Source organism: Hydra vulgaris, chromosome 06 (assembly GCF_038396675.1).
Source record: "Hydra vulgaris chromosome 06, alternate assembly HydraT2T_AEP".
NCBI lineage: Eukaryota > Metazoa > Cnidaria > Hydrozoa > Anthoathecata > Hydridae > Hydra > Hydra vulgaris.
The window spans coordinates 48,995,057-49,020,348 of NC_088925.1; the positions used below are offsets into that span (position 1 = coordinate 48,995,057).

Sequence of the window (25,292 nt, forward strand, 5' to 3'; positions counted from 1 at the left end):
TTTAATATAAGGGTGCAGTTATTACTATCAAGTTAGTTGTTAAATACAAAATAATAATAATTTAGAGAGATAATTGATTGCTCTTATCTAACCTTTAAATACTATTGTGTTCTATTTTTATAATATTTGATCTTGATGTTGGGTGTTATGTGTTCTTTTAACCATTTTTTTAAATCATAACAACCAAAAAATAAAACAACTTGTACTCTAGGCGCAGAAGACATCAGGAGAAAGTTCAGTCTCAAGGTTTAAAAGGCATTCCTTATAAAGCAGTTGAAACATTTTCATTAAATAAGCGCTCTAATTATAACCAAATATTAAAATAAATACGTCAAGTTCACCATTTTTATTTAAGGTTTAGCCTTTTCTTGAAAAAATAAATTGAACACAAATACAGTACAAAGTCTTGTTTTAAAACAAAAACTTTAGTTTTAACTCCTCGTTTTGTATTGGTGCAATTCCTTGGTACTCTTAGCTTTTTGTAAAACAAGTTTAACATTTTTCGAAGAAAACAATGGAACCTTTTTAAAACTTGTTGAACACATTTCAAAAATCAACTCTGTTCTTTTCCAACATATTCACCGGGTAACTCCAAAAAAACTCATGTACATTTATAAGCAAAAAAATTCAAAACAAGTTTATCGGTTTTTGTTCCTGTATCTTACTGAGTTTATCTTGTGTGAAATGCAAAAAGCATTGTATTGTTCTATAATTAATGACTGCACTGCTAACGTAAGTTTTAAATAACAAATGATACTTGTGCTTTGGTTTGTCAATACAAGCCTGGGACACAAAGCAAACGCGAGAGAACATTTCCTTGAATTTGCTAAGGTCTTACCCAGCACACATTCTATAGCGGAATTTCTGTGTACCTATATAGACATTTTAAGCAGACTGCTGTTTTTTTGCTCATCGGTTACTTAGTGGACTATCAGTGGTAACCGCTAAAAGAGGATAGCCAATGACTAGCCTTTATTATTATGTCGGAAAGTTATCAGCTTGCCATTAATAGCGGCTGTCAATAATGGTCCACTAAGTAACCAATAAGCAACATTCCCATTAACTGCTACAAAACACCTATATAGGTCCACTGCAAATCCACTAAAACATTGATTGCTGGGTAGATACATCTGGGAAAGGGTTAACAGTTTGCTGGTTAGTCGAGTTTAAAAAAAAAAGGAATATCAAAACAAAATATGCGCGGCCAAGGTTACGATAATGGATCAAGTATAAAGGGAAAGAATGTAGGCATAAAAAATGTAATCCTTGACCTAAACCTACTAGCATTTTTTGATCCACGTGGAAGCCATTCACTAAACCTTTTTGTCAATAATGCAGCACTTTCCTGCACACTAGCTGTTAACGTTTTTAGCAGTATTCAGGAGATTCATAACTTTTTTCTGGATCAAGCCATAGATGGACTCTATTAACAAGTCATGTAAAAAATTTGACTGTAAAACCTCTGAGTAAAACCCGCTTGATGAGGTTTATGACGCTGTTTATGAACCCTTGTTAGATTCCAAGATTGATGCTTTCGGAAAATGTATGCAATGGGAATGGCCAAGAAAGCTACAGATTTCAAATTCCTCTGCTTTTTAGTTGGTTTCATGCACTTTAATACACTTGGTATAATGCCTTGCTCAAATTTAATTAAGTAAGCAAAACAATTCAGATGAAAACTGTTAATCTGGGGAGCGTTTTAAAACTATTTAAAAGCGTCGAGATTTGTCTCATATTATTATACATATGTATATATATATATATATATATATATATATATATATATATATATATATATATATATATATATATATATATATATATATATATATATATATATATATATATATATATATACGGCCCTATCTTATATGTTGTTTTTAGGAAGAGTTGGAGCAAATTGTGCCGACAGACCTTGGGAAATTTAATTAAAAGTAAAACATGGAAAAATAACACTAAAAGTTGACACTGGCGCTGAGGTCACAGTTATATGAACCAAACATTTAAAAAAGTTTGGAATTAAAATTGAACATTTATAAACTACTAATAAACGACTAATAGGTTCTGATTATAAGCAACTCAATTGTCTTGGATACTTTCAAAAATCATTCTCTGTAAGGGGTCGTCCATAAAATACGTTTTTTTAATTCGTATGAAAAAGATGGGTGTTATCAAAATAGTAGATCAAACTACAGACTGGTGTCATCCAATAGTAGTTGTGAAAAAAACCAAATAAACTTATTCGTATCTGTATTGATTTAAAACAATTAAACAAAGTCACCAAGCTATGAACTGCCAAGTGTAGACAATACATTGGCCCAACTTGGAAATAGATGTTAATATATGGCAAAAGTAGCCGCTAACTGAGGTTATTGGCAGTTACCAATGGATATTAAAAGTCAGTTAAAATGTACATTTATGACGCCTTTTGGCGGTTCTGCCCAACTAGGGGTCCATTTGAATTAACGTCACTCCCTGAAATTTTTCGTAAAATAATGGATCAAGTTATTGATGGTGTAAAAGGAATGGTTATAAGTATGGTTGATTTTTTAGTTTTTGGAAATACAGAAATTGAATATAACGAAAACCTTTGCTGAAAATAGAGTTACCCTTGATGTAGAGAAATGTTTATTTGATCAAACAGAAGTGGAGTTTTAGCGTCATAAAATTTCAGCAGAGGGAGTAAAACCATTGACCATAAAAGTTAAAGCAATAAAAAATTTTCCAAAACCAACAAACATTACGTCTTAACGTAGTTTTCTAGACATGGCCCAGCATTTATCAAAATTCAATCCAGCACTTGCTAAAGTAGCTGAACCCTTGCGAGATCTTTTGATTTCAAGATCAGCATTGTTTTGGACCAAAAATCATACTAGAGCATTCAAAGAGGTAAAAAATAGTTTAACTAATCCATTCATTTTGGCACACTACAATGTTAAAAACTGTAAAAGTAAGTACAGATGGAACTTTATTAAATGGACTTAGTGTAATAGTTTACTAGAATCATTATGGCATTTACAAAATAACTGTGCATCTAGATTTCTTACAACAACTGAAAAAAATTATTATTCAATCGACATGGAAATGTTAGCAGTAACTTGAGGTTGCACACGCATGTCAAAATATTTGTATGGTTTGCAAAAATTTATATTAGAAACAGATCACAAACCATTAATTCAGATATTAAATTATCGTTCACTTAATGGTGTGTCTCCAAGAATTCAACGTTTAAGAATGAAGTTACTAAGATTTTTATTTACTGCAGAGCAAGTTGAGGGCAAATCGATTACTGATGCAGATGCAATGTCTCGTGCACCGGTAACTTACAAAAGAAGATGAGATTGCAGAAAATGATCTTAATTTGTGTTAATTCAATAATAAAAAGTATGCCTGCTACAGAGAATCATTTAGAAGAAATTAAACAAAAAACTGCAGAAGAAGAACTTTTAAACCGATTGCAAGAAAGTATCATTTCTGGGTGGTCAAATTCCAAAAAATACAGTCCGGCGAATATCCAACCTCATTGGGATTTTAAAGATGAAATAGTTAAAACTGATGGACTCTCATTATATCAAAATAGAATAATAATCCTAGTTAGTTTGCGAAAAGAAATTCTTTCAAAATTGCATTAAGGTCACTTGGGATCAGAGAAACGTCGTGTACATCAGAGTGTTTTTCACCCAGGTTTAAATAACAAAATTGAGCAGTTAATTAAAAAGTGTGAGGAATGTATGAAGTATTTCCCATCAAAGCCGAAAGAACCTTTGCTAACTCCTGATGTCTCAACACAGCCATGGCAAAAATCTGGAACTGGTTTGTTTCAGGGGGCTAATAAAAACTATTTAATTATTGTTAATTATCATAGCTTGTAAACTGAGGTGTTTCTGCTTTCAAGTACTGGATCAGCAAATGCTATACAAGCATGCAAAGAATCTTTTTCTAGAAATGGTATCCCTGAAAAGTAAATGTCAGATAATGGTACACAATATAGTTCAAAAGTGTTTCGTCAATTCTCTGAACAGTGGCAATTTAAGCACATAACAAGCAATCCACACTATGCACAATTGAATCGTTTAGTAGAGGCAACTGTAAAATCAGTAAAACTGTTGATAAAGAAATATTATATGTCGAATGAGGACATTTATAAAGGTATCTTAATTTTACGTAGTACTCCAAAAAAGTTGTTTATCTCCAGCGGAACATACATGGGCGTCAACTGAGAGATAATTTACCCAGGTTTAAATCTCGAAATAAGGAACAGTCAAAATTTGCAAGAAAAATAGTCAAAGACAGAACTCGTTGGCAAACAAAGAAATGCGTTGGCTCTAGATCATATGACATAAAATTAAATCACAATAGACATATCCTTCGCTGAAATCAGATTCAACTTTAAAAAGTTTGCGCTATATCTGCTCCATGCCTGACTCGGGATAACGTGCCTATAATGCCCAAAGGATGAGCTATTCTTTCGTTTGAAGAATGCAATAGTAGTACAACGTCATTGGAATTGGAGAGCGAGAGTAATTAAATTAATTAAAGAGAGCAATTTAGTTGAAAATAAAAAAGAAGATCAAAGAATTCAATGATCCAATCGTGGACGAAGAATAAAGAATAAAATACCTCCCGATTATAAGGATTTATGAACTAATTTAATTTCTTGACATTTATATATAGGTTGTTTATTAGGGACATGTGTCATATTATTATACATGTATGTATATTTGGCCTTATTTTATATTTTGGTCTCGTCTTTAGGTAGAATATATTAAGAACACAACAGAGAATATGAGATAGAAAAATTGGCTGTATAGTGTTATTACAGATGCAATAAAACTGGTCAAAAAACTGGCCATTATTCCAAAGTTCTCTGATGAAGTTATGGTCAGCCCAAGTAAGATCAAAAGGCAATTTTTCTATGAAGGTAATTGATGAACTAGTAAAGTTGGTAAATGAAAGATGAACCTGTGAAGTCGTCAAAGCAATCCTTCAAAGTAAATTTCTTTTTAGCAGTTTTAGATACTGCAACAAATTCTTTGTCAAAAATAAAGTACAGATGGAGGATCAAAGTAAACATTTTGAAATTCTCTATAACATGAAAAAATAGAAAAACGTGAAACAAGCATTTAAAGAAAAGTGCAATAACATGCATTCTGTTTTGACAGCTGACGGCAAGAGTGACGTCAATTGGAATGAACTGTTTAGTGAAATTGTAATCTTAGCTCTAATCTTGCAATACCATTGCTGGTCCAATGTTGCAGTTCAAACGATTGCATTCCCAAAACAACACTGTCTTATATAACAAAAAAAAGTTTGATTGACGTCATTCCTAATGTGTATGTACAGGGTGGGCCAAAGAAGACCTACTAATGTAAAACCGAAATAACTTTTTTATTTTTTGACATATTTATTTTTGTCTTTTTTTAGGCTATAATTGAATTCTTAGAGATTTTTTATGGAATCATTTAGTACAAAACAGCGCGTTAAAATTATCGAGTTTTTCTATTCTTATCAACGATCAATTGTTTTGAAGCAGCGTAAATATCGGCAACATTTTAACTCCAGAACAGCCCCCCACAGCCTTCATGATTATGAGTTTGATTGGTCGTTTTGAGGAACTGGGTTCAGTTGGCGACCGTCCTGGATGAGGTGCCCATCGAAATATTCGCACTGAAGATAACGTTGAAACTGTGCGGCAGAGTGTTGCAAATGATCCATCTGTCTCAACTCGCCGTCGTTCAGCCAATTTTCAGAACAACATTGCATAGAATTTTAAATTTGGTCAACAACGATATCTGGCCAATATCGTCAGGCTGGAATGGGCTAATAATGCCACATGTTTATTTTGATTTCCGATATTGAGATTTTGTGAATGTGTTGTAGTTGCACTCAAAGTTTGTGATTTAATGTTTTATTCTCAAATTGAATTTAAACAACTGTAACTTAAAGCTGAAGTTTAAAAAAGTGAAACAAAAAATATAAATTTTAAAATTCTTTAAAAATATTATTTAAGTTGCCGCGTTAATGCATCAGTTAAGGCAAAAATGATGCTAAGAGATTACCTTTTCTTTTTAAATGTACTTTTGTTATCTTTTCACAACCTCATTATTTTATTGTTTTAAACTTAAAGATGTTTATAAATGCTTTCGTTGTCACATGACAAATGCAATGTTGATTATTCCATTAATTAAAAAAAACTTTGTCAAGTATTATTTTTGTTCTTTTTAGAATGACTAAACATAAAAAAATAACTTTTAGGGCAAAATGGAAAACAGAGGATTTGAAATAGGCATTACATTCTGTTAGAACTGGAAATCCAGTAGTGGCAGCATAACATTCCTCAATGAACTCACAGAGACTGGTTAACGAGAAAGGCTACACCAGCAACACAAGAAAATTCCATATTAGGATTCAGATCAACAGGATCCTATCCTTTTAACCCTAATATTAAGTAGCTTTTGCACCCAGTGAAATTTCTAAATAATCAATAAACGTCAAAAATCCTGATGTTGATAAGTTTAGTACTTTGGAACCTGGATCTTCAGACCCTGCGTATAGTATCCGTTCAATAATTCCGTCATCTAAAATAAAGAGAAAAGTAAAAACTAAAAGATTATTAAATGGGCAAGCTGTTGTTGTCGATCGAAATTCAGTTGCGGATAAAATAACTGAAACGCTCAGGCTAAGTCAAACAATAATGGCCAAGAAACATGATTTGAAAAAAACTCGAAAATCATCGAAGAAGAGAAATAAGAATGACAAAGATTCGTTTTGTGACGGTTGCGGACTCGTTTACAACGATAAAAGAAAAAAAGATGATTAGATTTAATGTCGGATGCAAAACCTGGTTCCATGAGCACTGTAACACAGGAAGCATCATAAAAAGTGGCCAATGCACTTTGTGCAAAGTATGGTGTATATCAAGTAGCGAAAGTGACTAAACAATTAGATTTGTAATAAAAAATCGAACAAAGAGTATGATTTAATGAATAATGATTCGTTTTTTATTCGTTGTTTTAACATAATCTGCATTATGAATAATGAAATAAAAAAAAAAGTTTAGGTGGCGATATGGATGCATATTAGGCATATATATCGCCATTAGTACCGTTTTAAGAAAAATGATAGTTCTCTGAAATTATATTAGATGTGAGCAATAAATCTATGATATTTCTAAAGCTAAATAATCATACTACTTAATCAAAAAATAATTTTGTTAAAAATATAGAGTTTACATAATAATGATCAACTAAATATAAAAGGGTTGTTTTATTAGACTACTTTACCCTATATATATATATATATATATATATATATATATATATATATATATATATATATATATATATATATATATATATATATATATATATATATATATATATATATATATATATATATATATATATATATATATATGTTCATAATATCAGAGCCGACGACACAGGGGCACATGCCCCACTTTTTTTTAAATGAACTTTATTTTTTTTGAAGAAAAATATTTTAGATATTGAGGACTTTTTAAAAACTTAACGATGGCGTCCCTCCACTGTAAAACCCATGTCGTCGACCCTGAATGTTACTACACTTTATAAGTGTTTTTGCATTTCTTTTTCGTCCATTTATCTTTTATATTGCATATCTTTTATATAAAATTTTTTCTTTTTTTTGTAAAATGATTGAAGTAATTAGTTACATAAAAAATGTAGCTAATTACATAAATAATTAGATCTATATAACTAGATCTATAATAATTAGATGTTTTTTATTATATTGCAAAAATAAAAGTTTTTATTATTTTATTAACTTTGACTGCTCTTAAAAACTTTAATGTGTATATTTTATGTTCTTCTGCACATTTTATATTTATATTGATCTCGTAAAACAACAACAAAAATTCTTACAAACTTTTTCACTTCGTATTGCTTTTTAAAATCTTTTCAAAATTAATAAATTACAACATCATAATAGAATATTTTTAAGTAGTAGTTATTTAGCATCCAGGGTGCAGTGGTTAGAGACACCTAATTATGTCAATTGTACCAAGAAGTAGTTATAATTGAACAGAAAGTGTTAAGAAAGTTAGAAGCGAATGATTAAGACCTACTTTTGGAAAAATTTTAGCATTGTAAAAAAATTAGTTAATTTTAAAAACTTTACACTTGTGTTGGAACAAAAGTTGAGTGCAGTACAAAAATGTAATAAATGGTTATGGAAAGATTTTTAAAGCAGACAATAGACAAATTAAAACTAATACCCTCGTTTAAAACGTATTTAAATATTTAATCTGTAAATAATAATGTATTGTTCTCTATAAATTTATTTTTATTATTTAAGATAATGAAAATATTCATTTTTAAAGTCTCATAATAAAATCATTATTAAAAAGTAAATGAAAGCACCTTTGAAGTAAGTTTATGTTTTTGGGTAATAGTAAAGGGCTGTGTGAGATTTTTTGTTGCATTGTATATTAAAGTTTTGATAAATTTTTCATGGAAAAGTCAGAGAATTTTTATGAATCAGCAAAAAGTCATAATGAACATAAAATTTGCTGGTCATTCTGATTATATACATTTACATTAATCAATTACACTCATATTAAAATGATCAAAGGCATTCATATTCAACATGCTATTATCTAATAAATTAAGTGATCTTTACAGTTATATAATGAACGGGAAAAAGTAAAAAATTGTTATTAAAAGATGCATCAAATATCATTAGGCCTTGATTTTGCGTCCTGATAATTGTATTCTTTTGTAAAAGTAATGATTTTTAATGTTGCCCCAATAACAACTCAGGGGCGGATCTAGGATTTTTATTGACTGTAGCAAAAATCCCATAAATATTTTTTGTCTAAAAAAAAAAGTACTCGCTTTTCACATTTGCCGACAGCACTAAGAGTGCAAGTTTGCCATCTGTACTATAAGATCTGCTTATACCGATTTGCTGGTCTAAAGGAGCTAAATTTGCAGACATAATTAACTAAAAGTCATGGATAGGGTGTGGGGGAAGGTTATCACACACCATTTGCGCCATTCTTGGATATACAGTGGCTTATAGTGACCTACCACTGTTTTCTTCTTCCACCCGTTTAGGGCGGAAGAACGTTACTTGATTTACGCGACGTTAAAACTATCGAGTTAAACTGAATACTTTTTAACTAAATGATAGTTTACTTGTTTTTTATGACTTTTAATCATGACTAAAACACTGACCGAACCCTTATCCTCAGTCGATGTATTTACATTTAGTTCTTGGTATTCCTATTGCCAATCAATGTATTTATGCCAAATAATTCACAAAACCTTATCATATAATTTTAACTATATATTTAAATTAACAAAATATTTGTGCTTGTTAAAATGTTTTGGTCTGCAAAAAAATTGGAGGTTGATATTTAAAAATGAAAACAACAAATTTAATCTATATTTGTTTAAAATTCATTTTTTTATTTAAGGGCTTACTTTGTAAAATATCTGAAAATTAAAGTAGATACTGTAACGATTTATATAAATTTATAAAATTAATTTATAAAAATTTTCTTATATTTAATAATAAACTTCATTACTTCATTACAATAAACTTTTTTTGTCAAATAATGAAAAAAAGGAACAGGTTTCAAATCAAATAAAATATAGAACTTAATTAACTAAACCTTTTCAAAAAAACTATATTGCTTTAAATAAAAAAGGAGTGCTTTTAAAAGTTAAAAACAGCAAACTTCATGCATATTACACTTAACAACGATGCAATTAACAAATCTCATCAAATAATAAAATCAAAAGTGTCAATGAAAAAATGTCAACCTAACAAGACGAACTTAATATGGTCGTTCTTTGTTTAAAACAACATGGTTCCTTGTTTGATTTTGGTGTAGAAAGTTTTTAGTGGATTTTTATATAATGATGATAACACTCAATTATATAGTATATTGGGATGATAACACTCAATTAAATAATGCACTAAAGCATAAAAAAACTTAATATGGAAGTCAAACAAACTTTATCTTTATTCAATTTGAAGAATAGCCATTGAACAGTATTGTTAAAAGGACTTTTTAATCCACCTATTTCAAATGATTTTGGATATTGACCAAAGTTTAAAAAAAAAATACTGGTCAAAATTTCATATTTGTTAAGCAAATCATATTTTCAAAATACCATTTTAATGTTAACAAGAGACTTCTTTTGTTTCGAAGAACACCTAAAAAATATTTTTAAAGATGCTTTTCTTAGATTTCTAATTTCTGTTTCAAGTAGTTCTGTAACAAATTTTCCTTACATAATATACTTGTAACAAAAGTGTTTATCTTAATAGCGTTTTAATCAGCTATACTTTTTCTTCATGTGTATAATTTGTAAAATGTCTTTTGACATGTGTTGATATTTTATGCCTATTTTCTGATTTTTTTCATGCATAACGCTGTATCACGAAAATCCAAAACAACCGATTAAACTGACAAACTTTGTTTTTAACTAAATTGGCCTTCATGACCTTTGGGAGGTGAATTGAAATTAAAAAAAAATAAAAATAAAGGTATAAAAATATAGTACTCTATACTTGAACACATATAAATAACAATGCTTAAATAGGTTACTTTAAATTATAACAATAAAACGACGCAAACTAAAATTATTCTGAAAACAAAATGGTAATAAAAGTATATGTACATTCAGCTGTAAAATTAAAGCTTAAAAACACCATCTTAAGAATAAACAATATTGCCAGTAAACAAAGTCAAAATAAACAATTTCTCAAAACAATTCGAAGTAATGCATAAAGTTTATTATTTCATTATTATCATAATGTAGGATAAAAATATTAAAATGCAATCGGTTGGAAAATTGGTAAATTAATAAAAAAAGGACGATGCCAATACCGAAAGTGCAAAAAGTGGCAGGTTAAGCCGTTGCCAATGCGGATTAATCAATACATCATTACTTTTTACCTACATTATGACTCTTTATTGCTTGAACTCTCACATTTGACATGCTTTGCTGCACTAGCAAACTTATTATCATAATAACTAAATAATTGGCAAGGGCTCAGAGTAGAGCAATTTAATATTTATATATTTACAATTTACATAGTTTGACTGTTCAGAAACCACTTTTTTACCCTTTGCCTCACACAATCTAGTTATCAAAGTTGGCCTCACGGTGGCCGTAAAAGTAATCTATCAAAATTTTTAGTATAAATAGAGCATAAAACTTGAAACTAAATGTGTTTACCTTGGTTTTGCTAAATGTATACATAAAAAAAATTAGCTTTTGATTGTATTTTTAGTTCAATCAAAAATAAAAAAACTATTCAAGATCTTAATATTATGTTTAAAACAGAGTAAAGTTAATATAACTAAGTTAACTGAAACTACAAGTTTGAAAATATATATACAAAATGTTAAGTTTTCCACAAAAGATTGTTTTTATTGTGGCTTATGGAAGTCGTTAAAAACGAATAGTAAGCTAAAAAAGTATCACAGAAAATAAGTTACAATAACAAACTTAACTTATATAACAAACTTCAAATACAAACTTAAATAGATATATTACACACATTTATTTACACTTAAATACCTCTAAATCGATAGATCAGATGAATGATAGATTGATCTCGAATCTTGTAGTGTCTGAGAGTTCTTTTATCCTTTAACAAATTAAAGATATAATACAAATAGTATTTGTCTGCGTCAAGATTTTCCTGATCTGCAATTTTTTTCTTCACATTTTTTATTGTATCAACATGTTCAACCTCTAGCGTAAATTGAGTTTCACTACTTTTAACAATTACATGCATGCTTTACCCTATTCAAAGAACAAATGAAGGATTAACTAAATAATAAAATATTATGGGTATAATTGAAACTATAATTATTGAAATGATATAATATTTTTCTATTTAGATTGTTTTTTAAAAAATCAATTATTAGTTAATTTTTATAAATATAAAATCAAAGAATTAGTTAACATTTAATTTATCAATTTTATATTTGCTCAGGGGTCAAAGAAAGTGTTGATCATTAGCACCCCCAGACACTTTCTTCGACCTTTTTTAGTAAAAATTATTTACTATATTGATTAACTCATTATAAAAATACTGTTTAAAGATTGTTTAAATTTACCTTTACCTTCAATTTGAGTTACACTAATCATTTTTAGAAACAATTTTAGAAATGAGGTAATGTTTATCAATATCATTATAGCATTCAATTGGATCAATTTTTTCATCTGTTGGTTGTAAGTAATCGGGGCCTCGGCCCCGGCTCCGCCAAAAATCGAGACTTTGCAAACCCAGCCCAGGCCCCAGCAAAGTTATAAGATTTAGCAAGGGTTGATAGCCGGGGCTAGAAAAAATTTTATAACTTAATATATTATAATTTTATGCTTATATTTACTATTCATTAAATACTGGCTTACATTTATATACTTTTAAACTCTCATTTTTTTCCAACTAGATTGCAAGCAGCCACTATTAAGATATGAATTACTTTAAAATAAAGTTAAAATACTAGGATACGTATAACTTAAGACTTTAAAAGTTGTAAGTTGCATAAGAAAGGAAAACATTAGGATAGGTGAGAGTTTTAAATTTTTTGATGTTGAAGGAAAAAAATTGATTATTAAAAGTTTTTTTAGCATGAAGGGACAGATATTGTAAATGGACGCAACTTGTTGAATAAAAAGCCAAGCAAGAATGAGTTATGGTTTATTGTAATGGAGATGATAGCTCATTTGAGCATTGACCATGATTGTATTTGTAGTTAAAAGAAAGAAATGCAATCTTACAACAATGGGAGAGTGGCTCAAGCTTGGCAGATAAAGCAGGTCAATCACATTTAAAATGTGCCTTTTGACTTTGTACAAGAGTAAAAGGGTTGTTATTTGTCAATATAGGAATGCCAATAATATTGCAACATTTTTTTGCAGTAAATAAATTCGTTTTATTGTCTAACAAAAAATGTGGATTTCAAGTCCAGAACTTTAATTCACAAGCCACTACAGGCTGTTAAAGAAGAGAGATCAGAATTAAAATTGACTGCTTGTTCTAAGAAATTAAAAAGTGAAGATTTTAGTCAAGATAACAGTATAAAGTTGAGTCGTCAGCATATAGAGCCACTTAAGATTTCATGAAGATTGTTATTGTAGATAAGAAACAATATAGATGCAAAGATAGAACCTTGTGGTACCCTTCAAGTTACTTGAAATAAAAAAGAGGGTAGGCCTTCAAGAATTACTTTAGTACTTTAGTTAGAAAGAAATAATTTAATAGCAGCAAAACCTTTATTTAAAGAAACTTATTACAGAGTGAAAACTAATCGTAAGATAATTGCAGAGGTCAAAATGTTTTCTAGAGTTTTGAAAAATTAGAACCACTTATTTAGCACTTTTTAAAAGTTTGCAAAACTTGAAATATTCTTAAAAGAGATGTTCTCGCAATAAAATTAAAAAAAAGAATAATGTTTAATAAAGCAACTGCTCAAGATGGCAAAAAATGAGGAGTAAAATGAGGCTTGACTTAAAATTGAAGAGAAGTAATAAAAGTTTCCAAACTTTTATTCAAGAAGGAATAAAAGCTTCCAAGGTGCACTTTATTTAATAAATGCTTCGAAGGTGCACGTTTTTCTGATGCCGACAAAGCCGTTCAAACAATTGAAATTTTAGCCAAAAAACCCAAAAATATACTTTTAAGCTGTTGCTACCCACCACCAGCTGGAGACATTAACAATTTTAATTCATTTATCAATACAAAACTAATAGAGAAAAGTACTAATGAAAAGAAATTAGGCTGCATATTAAGTGAGATTAACTTAAATGCGTTTGAATTTTACGCATATTGTACTTGATGTAATATTCAAACGCATTTATTTGAAAATGGTGCAATTCCATTGATAAACAAACCAACTAGAATAACTTTAACATCAGGTTCATTAATAGATAACATAATAACAACAGATATATTTAATGCACCTCTTTAAAAAGGTATAATTAAAAATGACATCTTAGATCATTTTCCAATTTTTTTCTCAATAAATGTTGATACTGAATTTGCGCCCAAACTAGAACAAGTTTTCTTTTAACGCTGTTTTAATGCAACAAATGTTACGTCATTCAAAGAACAATTATCGATGCTTCACTGGAACCATATTAATACTGCCTTTAACGCAAATTTATGTTTTAACCCATTTTAAAAAACTTTCTTTGAAATATATGATGCAAACTTTCCGAGGAAAAAAATAACTTTAACAAATAAACTTATCAAATTACCTTGGATTACAGAAGCTCTCAGGAAACCTTCTAAAATTAAACAAAAACTTTGTATAAAATATTTGAAATCAAAATCAGAAAGAAGATAATTTATAAAAATTATATAAAGCAATTCAAAATTCGAAAAAAAAATTATATAAAGCAATTCGAGTCGAAAAAAAACTTAAAAAAAAAATAACTTGCTTGATAAATTCAAACATAAACTTGCTTGATAAATTCAAACATAATTCAAAGCGCACATTGCAAATTTTAAAATGAAATTACAGGAAGTCATAAAATAAAAACATGCAACTTGCCTAAAGTTATCAAACCTTTTTTATAATCCGAAAGAGATAGCAAATGAGATAAATAACTTCTTTGTAATTGTTGGGTGCAATTTGGCTAAAAATATTCCAAACATAACTAATACAATATTTGAACCTATTTTTCCATGTAACTCAACACTAAATATTGATATTTCATTAAAAGAACTTTATATTGCTTATAAAATGTTAAAAGTTAATAAAGCCATAAACTATGACGATATAAATGATAACATTATAATTGATTCATATTAGATAATAAAAACTATACTAATTCAGATTTTTCGGTGCGCAATCAAGCAAGAAATTTTTCCCGATCATTATAAAATAGTTTAAGTAACACCTATATTTAAAGGAGGAGAATTTTCTGATATAACAAATTATCGTCTAATTTCTGTTCTATCTGCCTTTTCAAAAATTTTAGAAAGAATCCTTTACAATAGGTTATATGAACATCTTTCTATTAATAAAATTTTACACAATAATTAACACGGATTTAACAAAAATAACTCCACAGAACACGCGATACTTAATCTAACATGAAATATTGCGGATTCGTTTAGAAATCTTAATTCACTCTTGGAATTTTTATAGACTTGTCCAAAGCCTTTGATACCATAGATCATTTAATTCTTATTAAAAAACTAGATCATTATGGAATCACAGGAAATTTTTTAAATTTACTAAAGAGTTACTTAAATAATCGTAAGCAGTTTATCCAAATCAATGGTTCCTTGTCTACAAATTTTTTGAATATAACCTGTGGAGTTCCACAGGGATCGATACTGGGACCTCTTCTTTTTTTTATTTATCTCAACGTTTTCTTTAAAGCCACTAAATTAACAACAGTAATGTATGCTGATGACACTTATCTTTTTTTGTCGAATAACAGCATCAGTGCCCTTTTTCAAGATATGAACACTGAATTAGTAAAAATCTCGCACTGGTTTAAATCTAACAAACTTTCAATTAACATTAAAAAAAACAAAATGATCTCTTTTTTATCCAAAATCAGAAAAGAATCTGCTACCAAGGGATTTGCCTTCAATATTTATTGATAAAATATAGATAGAGACAGCAAGTGTTATTCCTTTCCTAGGAATTCTAATTGACAAAAACCTTACATGGGGAAATCACATTACAACTCTATGTAACAAAATCTCAAAAATTTTAGAATAATATACAATGCAAGAAACTTTGTTAAAAAACATAATTTAATTCAACTTTATTACTCATTTATCCATTGTTATATGAACTATGCAAATATTGCTTGGGGTAGTGCTAAAAAAAAGTAAGTTAGAACCCCTCTATCGGCAACAGAAGCATCTTGCACGTGTAATTAATTTTAAAGATCGTTATACTCATGCAAATCCTCTCTTAACTGAAATGAATGTTCTTAATTTATACTAACAAAATGTATTTAATGTTCTTTGTTTTATGTTTAAATGTGAAGCAAGTATGACTCCGATATCATTCTATAATTTATATTCTCACAGTTTAAACATTTAGCTAAGACGATCATGTTGTGTTATGAATGTTTTGGGAAATAAATAGTATTAGAATTTTAAAAAAAAGTAAGGAAAAATATTTTTTTTTTTTTTTTAAAAACTTAAATTTGTTGACAGGCGGGTACTGTTGCACTGGGACACCGGAAAAATCCCAGTAGGCCCTCTTAAAAATTATAAGACTTAAAAATTATAAGATTATTGGCCTAAAATTAAATAGATACCTGTAGTTTCAGTTAAATTTAGTAATTTCATTTTCACATTTTTATTTAATTTTTGACATACTACAATTCTTTTTTATTACAAATTATTAAAATAATAATTTAAATAAATTAAAAATAGTTTATAATGTTAAAATTATTTTTTTTTTGGTGAAGTGAACTTATTTAATGTTATATACGTATATATATATTAAGACAACAATATTAAGACGAGAGTTTGAAATTAGTACACAAAAAAGTCAATGCGTGACTACACAAAAAAGTCAATGCGTCAAAGAGTGACCTACTCTTGGTATAATGAGATATCAATAAAAAAGGGTAGAGAAAGATTGTTCAATTTTTTAAGTCCTACAACTTAATTCAAACAACAAACATTATTCAAACTATTTGTAAATTATTATCATTTAAAATATCTGAAGAAGAAAATTCAGCTGGTATTTATTCAATTACTATGGATTCAACTATAGATATATCTACCCATGATCAATGTGTTTTTGTTTTGCGGTATATTAGTGACAGAACTGACGGCACCAGGTCTATAGTTGAAGTTGTGGAACGAGTTGTAGCTTTAAACAACGTGATTTGACCTTCAGGGCAGGATTTATTTGATTTATTAAAACTAACTTTAAATTCTATGAACATTAGCTTAAATAGTTGTATAGCAGATGCTTATGATGATGCTGATAATATGAATGGCCAATATAAAGAAGTTCAAGCAAAACTTAAGGAAGTGCTCCCAAGGCATATTTATACATGGTGCTAGACTATGTGTTAAATCTAGTCTTACAACAAACTACTTCTTGTTCAGTTACAGTTATTTCTTTTCTTGGACTTCTTCAAGAATTTTTTTTTTTTTCAAAGAACCTTATAAAAGACTCAATGTTTTTGAAAATCAGAATAATCCCAGTCATCCGTCACATTTGATAAATATTTGTAAAACTCGATGGCGGTCTAAAAATGATGCTTTTAATAAGATATTTGGTTATATAGATAAGTGGATCGAAAGAACCAAGAATGATGACTGAAACAATTTGTAAATGTGCAAATTGTACTTGCACTTTATGAAGATTCTGTTACTAATGACTTTTCAAACAGCGTAAGAAGTACGGCACAAAATTTACTAGGTCAACTTACCCGTTATGAAACAGTATTAATAGCAATGATATTTTTGCAAATATTTAAGTTTACTACTGATCTACCTGATTACCAAAAAACATCTGGTCTAGATTATATTCAAGCATGAAAAAAAATTGATGGAACAATAAAGTGTTTGAAAGAAAACCAAAGAGAATTTTTACTAGGGAGGAACAATGTATCGTTTAACATTGAGTCGATCAATCATGTTTAATGGATTGAACAACTCATCGTGTTTGATACATCTGATGCAATGAGTTGTTCAATGCATCGAACACGGTTAATCAAACAAAAATGTACCTTAACGATTTAAAATTTGTTATATGAAAAATAATAAATAAAATAGTATAAAATTACTTTCATTAGTAGTTTTTTTACTTTACGATTATGTTCCTTAAAATGAGTTTACATTTCACATGAGAAAAAGGTAATAGATTGTATAATGAAATATTAATCATAAATCGTTAGCATCTTTTAAACGTTAAAAATGCGGTAGTGGTGTAGTGGTAAGAGCGCTCGCCTTGTAAACGAGAGGTTCGGAGTTCGACTCCCACCACGTCCCTGGAAGTACCGCGCTCAACTTAGTTTCTCCGCGCAGCGGCCTTGCTCGGCAAGGTTCGTGTTTCGGAGTTAAAGAGTTGAGAGAGGGTTGCACCACGAATAACGACTAAAAAAAAAAAAAAAAAAAAAAAAATGAGTATCCTCCTCGACTGTAGTGGCCCCCCTCGGGCCTTGAGGAGGTGAATAATCTAAAAAAAAAATAAAAAAAAAAAGAACGTTCAAAAGTCATTCAAAAAACGTTTTTTTTTAGATCAAATGCTGACTGGGTGGTTACTGTTATTGTTGCACTATAGCAAATAACAATAACCAAACAAAATTTAAGTTTTGAATTTAGCTGTTTTACATTTTATTTACATTCTTTCGATGCATTGTTTAACAATCCAGTATTTCAAATCATTGTTTAATGATGATGGTTATTCAATGCATTGTTTAACGATGTGTGTTTCGATGCATCAAACACGATGTATTAAACACTATGTATCGACGCATTTAACAATGTTAAACAATACATTACTGCTCCCTAATTTTTACTAGACAGTGCAGGAGCAAAAATATTCATTGAATTTGGATCCAGTGTAATTTGGGAAGATGAGTCAGATATTGATTTAGAACTAGAGCTTCCTGAAAAGAGCAGACACGCTATTCCAAAGCGTTATGGAAAAAAATTCAAGTACTAACCAAAACATAGGAGATAAAGATACTTCCAAAAATATTTATAAAATCATAACATTTCACGTAGTTATGAATAATATTATTGTTTACTTAGAATGTAGTTTTTCAGGCAATAAAGAACTTTATTGTGATCTTGAATTATTTGATACAAGAAGATTTAAAGAAATTGCAAAAAATGAATTTCATTTTGAAGCTACTGATAAAAGTTGTGAACTTTTACCTCTTATCGATAAACATAAATTAGGAGAACAACTTTAATTGTTTGTGAAATTATGGCCTTTAAAATCCAAACTGATATTAAAGATGTATATGATGTATACCAAAACTAAAGCAATTTGCAAGAAGATTCAGACTTTATACATATTTCTATAAACAATTCCTCTTACCCAAGTAACATGTGACTGATCTTTTTTAAAACTTAAAACGATCAAATCTTAGAACGATTGTTTTCAAAACTTAAAATTATAAAAACACGTTTAAGAAGTTGTTTAACATAAGAGAACTTGGAATCATTGTTTTTAATGAACTGTGAAAGGGAATTGTTTGCAGACATTACACCAGATCAAGTTATCGACTAAACGTGTGAAAAAGTATTGAAATGGTATAAATGTTTAAAGTTTAGTAATAAAAGATTTTATTGAACTATTTCAACTATTTGTAAATTATTTCCTCTGTATTGAATTATTTTTAATAGCATAATATTTATATTTTATAATTTAAACTACGTAACAAAGATCACTTAAATAAAAATAATAACGTTAATATTATTTATATTTGTATTTATTTATTTTTATAGAACTTAGATTTGGTTTATTATTTAGGTTCATGTTAATTGTGCAGTTTTTTCTTTGTGTAAGAAATAGGTAGATAACCTGACGATTATTATAGGTATAGATGGAATCCATTGCCATTAGTAAGTATATTGTATATAGTAAGTGAGTCGCATAACTAAATCGTACTGTGCGCATAACCAGACAATCCACATGACGTTAAGCTTATCTTTATTGATGAAAAAAAAAAACGACAACAAAAGTTGAATATTTTTCCTGATGAGTTAGAATATAAGAACACCATTTTTTATATTAATAGAAAAAAAGTGTCACTGAAACATCTTCCTTGAGAATTTCTTTTATAATAGAAATCTTTAATATTTTTGTTGACCGCTCTACCAACAACATCCGTTGTTCATTTTCTATTTAAACCGGCCAAGTTGCAGGATCTAATATATCTCACTTGGGTTATGATTAAGTAGGGGAAAAAGGAGAGCATTCATCCACGGGGATCATTCATCCAGGGTATTTCTTTTCTATTTGACTTAAATTAACTTATTTAAATTTCCTGCGAAATTACAACGCTTGTAGGATTGTTTATCATTTGTTGTCCATATGGATGAAAATTAAGACATGTTTAGTTACATTAGCGTTTGTTTAAAGAAAAAGTTAAAAAATACATCTAAAGGTAAGAACTTTTTGTTTTAAACAATTTCGTAAATATTGATTAAAATGATTTAAAATTTTTGTCAACATCTTTTTTTGTGGCTAATTACTTTAAATATTGGAGAATTAATAAATATTGTCCATTCGAACCTGCAAACTCAAATAGCATCTTTACAAATATATTTCTTTTACTTGGTGTTCAGAGGAGCAATCGTCCGTCTATATCGGGTGAGCGATCGGCCTAGACTGAATGCTCCCTTTATGTTTTAAAATAATGTTTTTGGTTTTAGATAAGCCTCGAAAACGCATTTTGAAAACGAACTAGAAACAGATGGATGAAAAAAGCATTGAGTAGAAGCATCAGTTTTAATAAATTTAAATTGGATAATTTTTTCGAAAACCTGAAAAAGGTACTGGAACAATACACATTTGCATCAGAAAGAATATTTTATCTCGATGAGACCAGCGTGACAAGCAAAACGAAAACATTGAAAGTTCTTTCGACTACTGGAAAAAAAGAAGTTTCACAAGCTGCGTCAGCTGAAAGAGGAGAATTAGTCACCTTTGTGGGAATTATTAGTGTAACTGGACAAAGCCTACCTCCTGTTTATGTCTTTCCCAGGATTATAAATGTAGAGGACTTTATAGCTGATGCTCTAGTATCAAGTCTAGCACTGGGAAACAAATCTGGCTGGATGAATGCTGAGTTATTTCCTTCCATATTAAAACATATAGTTAAACATACGCGCTGCTCTCCTGCAGATCCGATTTTATTATTACTTGACAATTACAAGTCACATGTTAGCCTAACTAGTATTAAATACTGCAAAGAAAGTGGAATTGTGATACTAAATCTCGCTACCCATACAACTTATCAAATTCAGCTATTAAATATTTGAATATATTGGCCTTTTAAAACATTTTTTGGCATTGCCTGTAATGATTGGACGGTGTCTAATCCTGGGAAAACAATAACTGTCAGAAATATTCCTGAACTAATACATCGGGCTTATATAAGAGCTTTTACAAGTGAAAACATAGTAAGTAGTTTCAAAAACACTAGCATTTGGCCAATGAACCGCTTGGTTTTTACTGACGCGGTTTTTGCTTTAAGTGCAATTACTGACCAACCCTTACCTAAGGAAACTTTATAAGAAAATAATAACGGCCTAGCTGAAAATTATATAGTTTTGCCAATCACACTATCGTACAGTGGTTATCAAAAAAAAAAAAAATTCTAAGCATCAAACCAAAATAAAATACAGGTGTGCAGATTCATCTTCTTCCTCTTCTTCTTCAGCTTCTTCTTCTTCTTCTTCTTCTTCTTCTTCTTCTATTATTATAATTATTATACTCGTTGAGTTATATTAAGTGTATGCTAAAACTAACCTGTTTTTATATTTTAGTATACATACTATTAAATGAAGAATAAAGCCATCTATGTCGGCTTAGAAATAATTATGGACTATTAACTTCACTACACTTCAAATTATTCTTCATATTTAAATAGATAAATATCTAAGACTAAAACGATTTGACAGCGATCCCAACTATAATTCAGCTTCTAAAGATTGGTCACACTGGTTTAGAACTTTTATTAACTTCATAAAAACTATAGAATCAGAAGATAAACTAGATTTCCTTATTAAATAATTATTTTCTTTTGTATTCATATATATTGCTGACATTAAATCATTCGATGGCGCTTTAGAAATTCCGGAAACTTATTTGTAAAGCCTAAAATTAACTCAATTAATATCCAAACATCAGTTGGCTTTACGTAAACTATCATCCAGAGTATCTATTGATAAATTTTTGCAGGCCTTACATACAATCAGTAAAGATTGCAACTTTAAACAGATTTCTGATTCAGAACATTGTGAATAATACATTCGTGATTCATTTATAAGTGGTCTAAGCTCTTTCATATTCGCCAACGACTACTAGAAAACTCTACTCTTAAACTTACGGAGGCCTATAATCAAGCTTGTTTATTGAATAATGCTCAAAGAAATAACGAAATGAATTTACATACAGAGTATAGAAATGTCGCTACAACTAATAAAAATTCCGAATGTATTTCTGAGCTTGCTTCAGTTTTTACTAAGTTGAGTGGAATTTGTTATTTCTCTGGAAGTAATAGTCACCCTCAAAAATTGTGTCGTGCCAGTTACGCAGAATGTAACAATTATGGTACAAAATGACATTTCAGAAAGTATGCAAACCATCAGAGAACTTTGTCATGTCTGCTGCTGCTAACTTCCATGCACCAAGTTTAGCCTAGATTACTTGCTCTTCTATCAACTCACTCAATTCTATTGTTTATATCTTTATTACTAGGGCCAAGGTAAGAGCTCTACTTTAAACTGAAAACTCTGACACATTTATAAGCAAAATCTTTTTCAATTTAAAAGAATTCCTTTGTGCCTCACTAATGCTGTCGCACAATTTCAATGAATCATTGATAAGTTTATCCAAGAAAACAAATTAGAAGACACCTTTGTCTATCTAGATTACTTGCTTGTACGTAGTACATTTAAAAATAAACATGATTTCAATTTAGAAAATTTTTTGGAGCTTCTTAGAAAGCAATTTTTACGTTTAATGAAGAAAAGTCTATATTGTATACTACGTGTATAAATTTCCTAGATTTATTTATACAAAGTGGCTCTTTTTTTTCTGATCCAGATTGCTTAAAGCCATTAATTGAAATGCATGCTCCCACTGATAGTGCTTCTCTCCGTCAAGCCCCTGGTATATTTTCATACTATTCCCAATATATCAAACATTTTTCTGACAAAATTCATCCTTTATCTCTAACTTCTACCTTTTCACTGTCAGCTAAAGCTATTAAATGTTTCAATGAAATGAAAAAATTATTCTCTCAACAGCTCTACAAGCTATTTATGAAAGTATACCATTTGTGGTATATACAGATGCCTCTGATTTTGCTATACCTGCTTCCCTTAATCATGCCGTAAGACCAGTTGCATTCTTTTCTCCTAAACTTTTACCTACTGAAAAAAAAACATTCTTCTGATGAAAAGGAAGCTTATACTATTGTCGGATCACTTCGTAAAATGGAAACACTACTTTGTGGGTTGGCATTTTACTCTAGTCACCGACCAGTGCTCTGCCTCTTTCATGTTTGACAATAACAAGAGTGGAAAAATTAAGAATGACCATTTCTTAGAAGGATGATAGAACTTTCTACGTACAGCTATGATATAGCGTATTGCCCTGCACGTAACAACTTTGTTGCTGATGACTTTTCTAAATTTTGTTGCTCTATGACTATAAACGGACCCTCTCTTAAGGAACTACATGAATCTCTTTGCCACCCCGGAATTGCCATAATTTATCATTTTATAAAATCATAAAATCTTCAATTGATGATGTAAAAAAAATCATTTCTTTGTGTCAAATATGTGCTGAATTAAAACCTAAGTACTATGTAAGCAATTTTAAGCACACCTTAATAAAAACTACTAAACTTTTTGAGCAACAAAGCATGGATTTTAACGAACCTATTCCATCTTCATCTAGCAACAAATATTTTTTAACAGTTGTTGATGAGTTTTCAAGATTTCCTTTTGTATTTTCTTGTTTTGATATCTCTACTTCAAGCGTAATTAAATGTTTAACTCAACTTTTCACTTTATTTGGTATGCCAGCTTATATACATTCAGATAATGGCACTTGCTTTATGTCAACAGAGCTTCACAATTTTTCCTAATTCTGGAGGTGTCAACCTGAGTAGAACTACTCCTTATAATCCTCAGGGTGACGGTCAGTGTTAAAGATATAATGGCATAATTTGGAAAAGAATTTTGCTTGCTCTCAAATCAAAAAACTAACCTACCATGAACTGTGAACATGTTTTACATGACGTCTTTCATTGCATGGTTAACTAATTCGGGTCCTGTATTGCTAAAAAGGCATGTTCGGCTTAGCAAATATGAACCGTTGATTAAAGAGATTGAGCTTTTTGAGGCTAATAGTAAATATTCGAATGATAATAAATGTAAGAATGCCTGAAGGACGCGAAACCACTGTTGCTACAAGACATCTTGCACCAAAGGCTGATATAATCAGTGATAATGACGGAAAGACTAACTACAAAGATAACTCCAATGAACCTGATACAATTCTCTCTCCATCCTAAAAGATTTCAAAACTTTTCTACTCTCTCTCTAACAAGTCCTAATAGGATTTCTATTTAAGAATCAGTCCCTTGTTGTTGTTTAGTAAGATCCCAGAATCCTTCTAAATACTTAAATGACTATATTTGAACTATTTGAACTTATTTATTTTGTTTTATTTAGTATGGTAGAATGCGCTGATTCTTATTATTATTATCCTTGTTGAGTTTTTTTTATGTGTATACTAAAATTAACCTGTTTGCATATTTTTAGTTTAGATATTATTATATGAAGAATAAAGTCTTCTGTGTTGGCTTAGAACTAATTATAGACTATTGAATTTACTACACTACAACAGTGAAAGTGACGCTTCATCCCTTCATGACAATTCTGATAACGATTTGAGTGATAATTTTAAAGATATTGAAGAGGTCTGTAAGGAGGATCTGAATAATATGGATTTTGTTTTAATAAGATTTAAAGCTAAAACTAAATTGATAAACTTTGTTAGCCAAATTTTATTATGGTAGAAAATACAACCCTCATTAAGTTTTTAAGTAAAAAGGATCTCTCAACTACTTTTTACTTACTCAGACATTGACGACATAAGTGATATTGAAAACCAAGATATTGTAACCAAATTTAAAACTTCTTCAATGACTGTTATTACTTAGCTAATCGTTCTAAAAAGTAAATACTGTTAAAAAAGTTATTACTTTTAAACTTGAAAAAGTTTTAAATCCAAAAATATGTTAAGCGGCCAAATGCTCCCGAATTTCCCATACCACTCTTTATTTGTAAATTATTACTAATACCTGAAACATTGTTAGATATAATATCCTTAACATTTACGCTATTGGATCCTGATGCACCATCTACATTCTCATTCTGGTTATTGATGTTTTGAAATTGTGGCTCATTCATATTTTTTTCAACATTATTTTCAAGTTGGGACTTACCAATTAAATTGCATATTTTGATTAAAGTTGTGTTTAAAACTGACAAAATTTCGCCTCATTAAAATAAATTATTTAATAATCCAGCTATTTAATACC

The 25,292-nt window shown here is 29.4% G+C and overlaps 1 protein-coding gene across 12 annotated transcripts in view; it reads right to left on the reverse strand.

Moving 5' to 3' along the window:
• LOC136081934 (uncharacterized) overlaps positions 1-25,292 on the reverse strand; it is a 74,518-nt gene that overhangs the window by 42,785 nt on the left and 6,441 nt on the right. For 4 of the 12 annotated variants that reach the window (XM_065800371.1, XM_065800364.1, XM_065800372.1 and 1 more), the window contains 3 exons: positions 14,576-14,645; positions 14,265-14,294; positions 11,577-11,804 (listed from right to left, as the gene is read on the reverse strand). In XM_065800371.1, coding sequence (XP_065656443.1) covers positions 11,577-11,796 — 220 coding nt within the window. In that variant the 5' untranslated portion in view covers positions 11,797-11,804; positions 14,265-14,294; positions 14,576-14,645. Of the gene's footprint in view, positions 1-11,576; positions 11,805-14,264; positions 14,295-14,560; positions 14,646-25,292 lie in introns of all 12 variants that reach the window. The other 8 variants (XM_065800366.1, XM_065800373.1, XM_065800374.1 and 5 more) reach the window with 3 other exon arrangements.